General features: G+C 43.9%; 1 protein-coding gene across 1 annotated transcript; it reads left to right on the top strand.

The window, feature by feature from the left end:
* Window positions 1-4,713: 4,713 nt before the first annotated feature.
* LOC117256973 (inositol hexakisphosphate kinase 2) lies at window positions 4,714-10,467 on the top strand. Its single transcript, XM_033626720.2, has 5 exons — window positions 4,714-5,303; window positions 7,787-8,018; window positions 8,152-8,321; window positions 8,468-8,643; window positions 8,735-10,467. Exons 1-5 carry the CDS (start codon window positions 5,090-5,092, stop codon window positions 9,353-9,355), a joined length of 1,413 nt encoding a protein of 470 aa, XP_033482611.1. The 5' UTR covers window positions 4,714-5,089; the 3' UTR covers window positions 9,356-10,467.
* The last annotated feature ends 279 nt before the right edge of the window (window positions 10,468-10,746 follow it).

The following is a 10,746-nucleotide window of genomic DNA, read 5'->3' as shown; positions in this document are numbered from 1 at the left end:
AGAGATTAGTGCGTGATTAGGCTATAACCGTCCAGTGACCTGAGCTTGCCTACAGTACCTCAGCTTTGTCTGGCCTGGCACACTAGTCAGACTCAGTAGGTCAGCTGCCAGTCACGAAGACATTTCCAGTTCGGTCTAAAGCTTAACTTCACCCTGACCCAAAGTAAAGCCAAGGAGGCACCAACACACCAGAATGTCTGGCTGTCACAGTTGCCAAACCCACTGTGCTGTTTAAATGCACAATCAGTGCTGCACACTCTTTTCCAATTAAAGTAGCTAGCATTTGCTCCAAAAGTTGCTAAAAGTTGCCAGATGACATCATATGCTCACTTGCATATTGGTGACATGGCATTAAAAGCATTAAAATGTCACTGAATAGATTCAATAGAACAATCTGTGCTTTTATTATAGTGCACCTGTTTCTACTGCTTTTATTTCAAAGAGCAAGAGTGTCTCCTCCTGCCTGTCCCACACCTACTGCACGGCACAAGAGGCAAAAGGGAGAGACCCTGTAGTGGACAGCAGCAGTGAGCAGCGTGCATGAAAATAAATAAAAATATAATATATTTCTCTTTCTTCAGATGATCTAAATAAGTCGCTTAATTTGTCACTAGTCAATTTTTTTTACAAGTAAAGTCACTAAGAGGTTCTGAAAAGTTGCTAAATCTAGCAAGAAAGCCACTCGGTTGGCAACACTGTGCCCTGTATGTAATGTCCACCACTAGCAATCCATCAGTCAAACCAGTAACAAAAACAGACTTTGCTGACGTCATGAAGTAGCATAGGATCATGGGAGTTTTTGTCTTCCTTTTTTAACAACCACTACTGCAGATTTACTATCACATTTAGTCACACTTATTCACGTTATGACACTACATTCTAATGAAACAGCTACAACTAATGTAACGTTAACTTGCTAACTTAGCATTAGCATCAGATGAGACAACCCACACAGCTGCTATATCTGTTGTTATTTGGCTGATGCAATCTGTGTTATTTGGGGTCATACAATCAAACTAAAAATAACTGTGCTACAGAATTAGATTCTATTTTCGGTGGTAGCTCACGAGGGGGGAACATGGACCTTGGGGTAATGTGCCCTGTCGCAACTTGTATTCAGACAGCACGAACACCAGGCATCTGATCCCATTCCGCTCCCGCCTTGTGTTGCTGTTGTTACACAGGGTTCACCCATGCTACTCACAACCTCCACCCAAGGACGTTTTTCTCCTGATATTCTATCATACTGCAAAAAATAATAATACAAACAAGGTTAAAGGCTTTATACCACTGAAGAAATCCAGTATTGCAGTAGCTTGTATGTTATCTTGTAGTGTCTTGCAATGTTTTGCCTTTAAAGAGACTTAAATATCAGATGCCCACAAATATTGCCATGAGGGGGTCTTTTTATGGCAGCAGCTTAGAATTCTACAACTGGGATGTATGTTATAATACAAAAGGATGTTGTTCTCTGATATATAGACGATGCACTGCTAAGATAGGACTGTTGTTTAAACAGTGCTCTGCTTTGTTTGTGTTTACTGTGGCGCACTTAAATATAATGTGTTAAAGTGGGTAAAAGCAGTATTCTCATCAATGAATTTGATCCTGTTCAGGTCCACATCATAATAACATCATGTCCAAAAAAATGCTGTCTTCTCACTTTTTGAGACTGACGTGTTTTGGTCAAATACAGGTAAGTATACACTCCTGTAGAATATAATATAATGTGTAGACTTGTGCCTGCTATCTGCTGACACCTATCTCCTGTTAATTTCAATCTACTGCAGTTGTGAGGGGAGAACATTTTACTGCCCTGATAACTTTCCAGAGATGTAAATGCTTGCTTTATAGCAGAATAAACTCTCGTGCAGTCTCTTGGCATCAGAAAAGCCCTCAGACCATGAATGTACAGAGAGCTAGATGAGTCAGCCCTGCAGACAGTTGTTACAAGAGGCCAGCTGCAGTACTGCAACACAGAAATAGCCAGCGGACCACACAGTCGACCATTGTTAAAGAAATGTCAGGACACCTCAAACAGTAAACAAGGGCAGTTACGTTTTGTATTATGAAATAGAAAAGATTTTTTCATGTTTCTAATGTCATCTCAGATGTATAGAGGCAAAGTCCCTCCCCTTCTGTTGGACCACCATGGGACATTGTGTCACAAAAGTAGTTAATGGCAAGAGACAAATAATTCTTTTGATCCCGTTTGAATTGTGCCATATTACACATTTGATGTTTGTTAATTTAAAAGATAATTTTGCAAGTCAAGAAAGTCGCAATGTGTTGTAAAACTGCTGAAGTATGACAACAGTGAAAATACGTAATTAGAACGACTCAACAAGGCGCATATGTGACATCATAATGTTCTTTTTCGCTAAAGTTACAATGCCTTTATCCTTTATGTTTCATACTCACACAAGTGACAGGTCTTGCTCATTCTTTGACCAGGTGTAGCTGGATTAAACACATCAGGTAAGATAACGTTTCATTTGTGTGTGAGACATAGCTAAGATCGCTATGACATAGCTAACGGCTAGCTAGTAGTTGGTGTTGGTGGCATTTATTGTGTGGGATGAGCGATGTAATTTACTGAGTGGTTTCACACAAAATTAAATGGTACTGTGAAAAGTCTACAACAAACTGCGACTTTCTTGACTTGCGAAATGATGAAGGTGATCTTTTAATTGACAAACATCATATGTGTCATTCCTGGCACAGTTTAAACAGGTAAAAAACTGATATGTCTGTCATCGTTGACTACTGGACACTGGGTTGGGGGGAAGAGAGTGGGCTGAACATGATGTAGAATAAAGACATTTAAAGGCTCTCTAAGTCTTCCTAAGCTTGAAAAGTTTTTGTCACATACAGCAAACATTTCCTCACGATCCGCTAGCTACGTGTCCTCTGAATATGCTGTGAAAAAGTCCGGTCTCTGTAGGCAGCCCAGGCTCCGCAAATGGCAACAAAAACACTTCACTTCTGTTTACATTCAACAATGTTACCAAACACAACAGAGCTAGCTCACCTTTTAGCTTCATTGTAGACTGTAGCTCTAACTGCCTCTCTGGGCACCGAGTTCACGTGTGCATGCTTGCGCGAGACCGTGAGACATGGGCACCGCGTTCATGTGTGCTTGCTTTCGCTGGTCTTGTGCTGGCTGGTTGGTGCAGCCTGGACCACAATGTTTTTGTTGCCATTTGCGGAGCCTGGGCTGCCTACAGAGACCGGACTTTTTCACAGCATATTCAGAGGACATGTAGCTAGCAGATCGTGAGGAGATGTTTGCTGTATGTGACAAAAACTTTTCAAGTTTAGGAAGACTTAGAGAGCCTTTAATTGTAAGGTATGGAGAACAACCCAACATTTGTGAAATGTCATCATGTTAACATCCATGAAACATGTTATTCTAACATTAGACATTTAAAATATCGTCAACTAGATATTTATTCCAACCAAAATTTTAAGTCTGTCCAACTCCGAAGAGTCCAACATCTCTGACCTCATACTGATGTCCGGTGACACCTGGGCACCCAGAAGTTCTTTGGGAGAGCATCCATCAATGAATGCTTCAAACTCATGGATTTGTTATTCCAACTGGACTATTTTTTATTTAACCTTTATTTAACCAGAAGTCCCATCAAGATTGAAAGTCTCACAACATTTAATACAAGAAAAAAATCCACAGTAAAACAACAACTATTCAAATAAAGTGGCCTAATTTTAGATCTTTTTGAAGTTTGTTTCATGTCCAAGGTGCATAGCAAGAAAATGCTGTTTTCCCCAGATCTGTTAAAAGCCCTTTGTGTTTTTAATGCAGCCCATTTATGGGTCTTAACATTTGTTGCTTATTGCTGCGATGACAGGTGTCTTGTCAAGAGTGATCACCTTAATACTAAGGCCAGACCAGATTCCATTGTTCAACATAACTAAGCAATTAAATGTAATGGATAGAGTTGTTTTGGTTTCAACCCTCACATGAACCAGCTCCACCCAGTGCTCTGAGGACATGCACGCTTCCAAGTTGTAAACACGGGAATCCTCCCGTCCCATATGATGTGACCGCGGAAGTAGTCTCCAAGTTAGTTCCTTGCTTTTTGTGCCACTGGTGTGAAAAATTGTTTATCTTGTATTAAGTTCTCTCGGGCATGTCTTAATTGTACAAAATAATTATTTATAACATATCTTTGTGTAAAATCACGTTTAAATTGACAATATTTGACACACACTACAAGTACTCATGCCACCGGAACACACATTTCAGTTTTGCCTTCCTTACTGCAGAGACATGATAATTTGAGTTTAAACTGTAATGACAAATAAATGGCATGTGTGCAGTTTCCATTTCCTCCTTGCCATTTTGGACACCCAGCTGCAGCTTGCCTCCACGGCCACGGATATTGCAAGAATTAGATGAAACTTAAAATGCAACCTGCAGCCTCTCTCAAATTAACAAGAACGACGGAACACGCAAGTACATAGAAAAAATGTCCTCAGTGTTTTGTTTTTGTGTCTAGTATTTTTCCTGTTCTCCCCTCCCCCCTGTTTTCTCCCCTTCCTCTTTGTTTGCTCGATCTGCTTGATCCTCTCCTAGGTGCCTTGTCTCCTCCCAGCGACAGCAGCGGCTCTGTGATTGGCTGGCTGAGAGGAGGGGCGGGGCTTACAGGCTGCTTGTGCTGTTTTTCAGGCTGGAGGCTCAGCCCTGCCGTCAGTTTCGGTAACAGCCACACGACGAGTACTACGGAAACATACGTCGCCTTGAAAACGTTTTTAAGCAGCTTTTACAGCTACATGAGTAGCGTTTTAGTACACGAACAAACACGGAGACTATCCAGCCCAAACGTGGAGTTTTATTATTTGTCCTTCGTGAGGGAAACGAAGGGGGAATAAGGGATTTTGTCGCCGCCTGTGTCCTTCCTGTTCAGCCCTTTGTTTTTCACTGCTGTGCTCGAGCAGGCGACCAGTAGCGCCCCCGCGCGAGCCAAGAGAAAAGAGCTCGAGGATAGGGAGCCAAACGAGCGGCCGAGCCGATTGCCTCCCGAGCGACGTGGGTCCCCCCAGCTCTGTTGTCCGATGCGGAGTGAGGATGAGTCCCGCTCTGGAAGCCCTCATGCAGGCGGACGGGACTCCTTATCCCGGAAAAGGGGTGATGCTTGAGCCATTCGTGCACCAGGTGGGGGGCCACTCCTGTGTGCTGCGATTTGGGGAGCAAACAATTTGCAAGCCCCTCATCCCCCGGGAGCACCAGTTCTACAAAAGCCTCCCCACAGAAATGAGGAAGTTCACCCCTCAGTATAAAGGTAAGTCCCCCATCCCACATCTGCAGGAAGTGTCAAGCTGCCTCTGATGTAACGTCATCATTGGTACCAAGCTTCATCTCTTAATTGTCCTTATGTGTGTGCTAACAGTGTGTGCGAAATGTTATCCACGCTTTGTTGCACAAAATGCATGCGTGCGGATCATGTGGATGTCATTTTGTGTGATTGCAATGGATTGCTGCCAGAGCTTAAAGAACATGGTGTACACAACAACACACTGCAACATGCATTTCTATATTTATATTTTCCTGTTTTCAATGGACACATACTGTAATATGACTTGTGTACAGTCTCATGCTGGAGCAATTGGCAGCCAGTCCTCTGGCTCTGGATGCGAGGTGGAGGTTTCAAGTAGCATCCAGGCCGAGGGCCAGACTAGGACGTGTAGCCAGAGGTCTTCTGAGAGCTCGAGCCTGGCTTTCATGCACGCTTGGGTTTCAAGATCAGATATGGTTTCACGTGGATCAAAAATAAATGGGACAGATCATCGTGGAGTAATTCACCAGTCACTTGAGGAGATTTCCAGATCTGGTTTCAAATCCGTCACAGAGACACGGACACTAACACACATTTCCACCTACACACACGGAATCAGAATATAATGTTCCTGTGGTTGCACCCAGGTCCACGGTTTCACCCACAGACAATGACACCTAGTACATGCTGGTACAGACGTCTTAATGGCGGCGATATGACGGAGGTAGGACGCACACCAGTACCTGACTCCTCAGTAATGCGGATTGAGATTATTATAAGACCCAGGAAGAGGTGTGGGGATTTGGGCAGTGGGTGATAGAGGACTTCTGGGCTCTTTTGAAGCCTTATAGTTTGCATCTCTTAACCTGAAGACATTTATCAATATCTAATGGTTTCAGGGACACATTTCAGAGGCCTGTGATCAGAATGTACTACATGTACTGTAAAAAATAAAGGCTGTGTAGAGGATTTTAATTCCAGGATATAGACATGAGACTCTGACTGGACAACCAGAACTCTTGAACCCTAATAAATTAATCATCATTGATAATGATTTGCAAATCTGTCAACCCTTCTGCTATATCATGGTATTTCTTTTACTACTGGGCTATAAAATCAATTGATGCACCTGACTCAGTAATCTATGAGCACTTCTTATGGATCAAGTCGGAGTGACTCATAATTTCCCACACTCACTAAGGTGGTGTGATGACACTGCAGCTGTGAGTGGACGGCACAGTCCTGAGGACAGACTGAAGAGGCCAGGCCTCCTCCTGCAGGGTGGTGATGTCAGTGCGCATGACATCAGCCAGGCCTCGGGCTGCGGAAGAAACATGGATGCTGGGTCCTAAGACTCACCGGCTAACATGCAAACACACCACACTGCATTTTTTAAACCCTGGCTCTGTTTGGTGAGGTTGTTCTCAGAGTAGATTGCAGTTTATTTCCTGTTATTCAGTGGCTGTTTTGTAATGTGTCTACTTTTGTTGATGGATGCAAAGTGTGTCCTGTATCAATTTGGATGCTGCGTCCATATCTCGGCCACTTTCTCTCTCTTGATCAGCCACATACGTACTTCCTGTCTGTGGTTTATCGCTATCAACCGCTGCAGCTGTGATGTTTATTCTCAGTGCGACACCTCCCCCACTACACACACACAGAGGGATTATAGACAGGCCCTTATAGGGACTTTTACCAGAGGCAGGGGGTCTATTGGTGTGTGTTTGTTTGTGGATCATGTTATAGATTAGCATTGGCTTTAAGGTACACTGTATCTTTGATCAATAAACTGTGTCTAGATACATTTTGTGAGTCCTTCCAACCTTCTCTCGTTTGTTTTTGAGTGTTGTAAGACTGTGATACTCACCTCTAAACAAAATGCAAAAACACAAATGTTCTTGTTCTATTTAAGGCCTCATGAACTGTGAAGAGACTCACTGAATTATGTTGTCGTCCTGATTATCTGTAATGTGGTTACGCTATCTCTGTCTGTTGCTTATTGAGTTGTCTGTTTTGTATGTGGAATTGCACTTCATTTTCTCATGTCACTGCAGATTGCCTGAAACTCTGTATTATGAGTTAATGTGTGTGATTCATGTGAAGCAGTTGCTTAATAAACGTCACGTTGAGTTTGACACATTTCGGCCTTGTGTGGTATTTTGACTCTCGTTTCCTGAGTAATGAGTCACATTACATGGTTTGTGTTCTGACATGTTGCTCTTCATATAAAATGCTTTGTTAATGTCCTGCTTTCCACTTCCATCTGTTTGCAACTGCCATATAACATGTTTGTCTGAATATATGTGCAGTATGTATGTATGTGTCCAACTCTGTGGTGTGTTTTTAAATGTGAATAAAAAGAATATTTGGTAAGGCATGTTCTGTGTAACTAATAAGACACCCATTAGTATAAATGATTAGAATAGTGGTATTGATTTTAGAGTGCAGTTCTGATAACCGCTCCCTTGTGCTCCTTCTCGCCCTCTCAGGTGTAGTGTCGGTCAGTTTCGAAGAGGATGAGGAAGGGAACCTGTGCCTCATCGCCTACCCCCTCCACAGCGAATCAGGCGACCTGGAAAACAAAGATCCCTCGGCAGACTGCGAGCCCAAGAGCAAGATGCTAAAGTGGAGCAACAAGAAGCAGTCCTCTTTGCTTCTGGAGAACGACAATTACAGCAAAGACAGAGCTCGACACAGCCGTAAAGAAGATAAGATCATAAGGTGAGGATCTCACTGCAGCACTATAATGGCTTCATAAACGACAAGACACTTCATGAATAAGTTCTGTAACACCAAAGCTGACTTGTGTTTTTTTTTTGGTTTTTTTGTTTTTTTGGTGTTGTCTCCTTTGCAGTTACAATCGTGATGAGATGCAGCAGCAGCAGCAGCAGGCAGAGGTTCTCTACTTCAGCCTGGAAAAAGGCAACGTGGTGCCACAGATCAAACACAACCCCTGGAGTCTCAAATGTCACCAGCAGCACTTACAGAGGATGAAGGAGAATGCAAAGCACCGTAACCAATACAGTATCCTTTCATGAGCGAGCAGCTGCTACTGGGTGTCTCAGTCTGCAGTGAAGTAGACAGATGGGTCTCAGATGTTAATATAAGCGTGTATATTCTGTGTTCGTCTATAGATCTTTTGTTGTACAATCCTTGACCCACATTCACAGAATTTATTCTGTTGGAGAATCTGACGTGGCGCTACACAGTACCATGTGTCTTAGACTTGAAGATGGGAACTCGCCAACATGGGGACGATGCATCAGAGGAGAAGAAAGCCAATCAGATTCGCAAGTGTCAACAGAGCACATCTGCCTCTATTGGAGTGCGTCTTTGTGGCATGCAGGTAAGGTAGAGATGCATCACTTAATATTGAAGATCTGTTTGTATTGGTTGCACGTGAAGCTGTACTGATTGTGTTTCTGTTTGACCTGCAGGTGTACCAGTCAGACTCAGGCCAGCTGATGTTCATGAATAAATACCACGGCCGTAAGCTCACCCTTGCAGGCTTCAAGGAGGCTCTCTACCAGTTCTTCCACGATGGGCGCCGCCTACGGCAAGAGCTGCTGTCCCCAGTGCTGCGCAGACTCCGTGAAATGCAAGCTGCCCTGGAGGCCTGCGAGTCCTACCGCTTCTACTCCAGCTCCCTGCTCATCATCTACGATGGAGACCCTCCCAGGACTCCCACTAGACCCAGACACCGTGGTGGGGAAGAAGGTGATGAGGACGAGCCATCTGATGAAGAAGAGGAGGAGGAGGAGGAAGACGAGGAGGAGGAAGAGGAAGGGGCCTTTGGTTTCCCTCGTTCCTCCTCAGCAGGCAGCAGTGCTAGCGTGGCCGGAGGGAGCAGCAATAGTGGCAGCAGTCGCTCCTCCCACAGCACAGGAGAGGCCAGCAGCCCAGCGGTGGACGTGCGCATGATTGACTTTGCTCACACCACCTGTCGGCACTATGGAGAGGACAGTGTGGTGCATGAAGGCCAGGACAGTGGGTTCATTTTCGGCCTCCAGAACCTGATCACCATCATCTCCCAGCTGGAGGATCACAGTACTGACTGAGGCTGGACTGGAGCCAACATGGTCTAAATTTCAAGCATGGGAAGAGCTCGCTGAGCTAAAACCCTGCTACTCCAAGGTGCATCGCCCTTATGCCTACGTGGGGGTCTGACCTTCCTCTGCTTGGAGGGAACCTCAGACACCTCGGGGTCAGGGGAGTCCGTGTGGTGGTTCCTGCGCTCTCCCCCACCTGCCAGAGGACAGGGCTGCCTGTGCCCTTACTTGCACTTTTCTTTTTCTGGGACTGCTCCTTTTCTTTGTTGTGTACGAGACGGAGGTCTCTCAACAAACACAGGGACTCCTGTAGCATCATAGGACCCTCCCTCCCCCCTCTCCTCCTCTGGTACAGACGAGTTTCTTTATTAAGTTCTCTCTGAGAGAGAAAGAGCGAGGCAGAGTTAACTGAAGCGTAGTTTTAGGAGCCTGATGTGGTGCTTTACCTGTGATATGACATAAGTTTTTGTTCTTTTTGTCGGTTTTTTTGATGAAGTTCGGACTCCCCAACAGCACAGCACATTATTAGTGGGGACGTTGACTGTACAAGCTGACCTTGGCTGGCTGGGTCAGCGGCCTTGTAGCAATCGACAACATAAGCTTCTGAGAAGGACATTTTGTGTTTATATTGGTGTCCCTTAAGACCCTCTCAACAAACATGGTTTGTGTGTCCACCGGGCACTTGGATTTACACGTTTTGGTGGAAGAACAAGATTATTTAGGTCTAGAAGAAGGGATCTGCCTTTTTTCAACAGTTGCTCACCCCTGTACTTTTTTGCCTATAAACAAAAGACTTTTTTTGGAAAGGGTAATATCCTTGTTTCGTCACTGTCTTTGTTTTCGTCTGATTTTTCTCCTCTTCATTCCTGAAACTTTGACTAAACAAAGAGAATATATTGATTAAAAAACACTAGCTACAAAGACTATATAGAGACTATTTATTTGAAAGGATTGTTTAAAAACTAAAAAAAAAAAATGGAAACAGCTACATTCCATATTACCACTCTGTCTGTTCTGATACCAACTTTGATTTATTTTATTATGGCAAGAGCTGATGTGTCTCTTGTAAACCTGTGTGTTAACAGTGTCTTGAAAAATAAAGGCATTCATTTGTGGTAAAAGTTGCTGTCTATATTGTGTTCATTTACATTGTGTAGTGTTTGTGTGTAATTTGCATTCACTTGACAGGAAGTAGTGACGTGGGGAAATGAAAAGTGAGCAGGAAGCTGACACCACATCTGTAAATACAGCTGGAAGAGTGCTGTAACAAAAGGATGCAGTGCTGTGGAAAATATGAGTCATCCATTATGTTGAATTTTACCACGATCTTGTCATCCTTCACTTTACCATATTGATGCATCTCTTACACCAGTGAGTCCCAACCTGGGGGTCCTCACCTC

Source organism: Epinephelus lanceolatus, chromosome 1 (genome assembly GCF_041903045.1).
Source record: "Epinephelus lanceolatus isolate andai-2023 chromosome 1, ASM4190304v1, whole genome shotgun sequence".
Taxonomy (NCBI): Eukaryota; Metazoa; Chordata; class Actinopteri; order Perciformes; family Serranidae; genus Epinephelus; species Epinephelus lanceolatus.
This window is presented reverse-complemented; position numbering and strand designations above follow the sequence as displayed.

What these genes read in the sequence shown, in the direction of transcription:
- LOC117256973 (XM_033626720.2), top strand. Translation starts at nt 5,090, where the DNA reads ATGAGTCCCGCTCTGGAAGCCCTCATGCAGGCGGACGGGACTCCTTAT. An exon ending in AAAGCACCGTAACCAATACA is followed by an intron (nt 8,322 to 8,467) that starts GTATCCTTTCAT and finishes CCACATTCACAG; the next exon opens with AATTTATTCTGTTGGAGAAT. An exon ending in TGCGTCTTTGTGGCATGCAG is followed by an intron (nt 8,644 to 8,734) that starts GTAAGGTAGAGA and finishes TTTGACCTGCAG; the next exon opens with GTGTACCAGTCAGACTCAGG.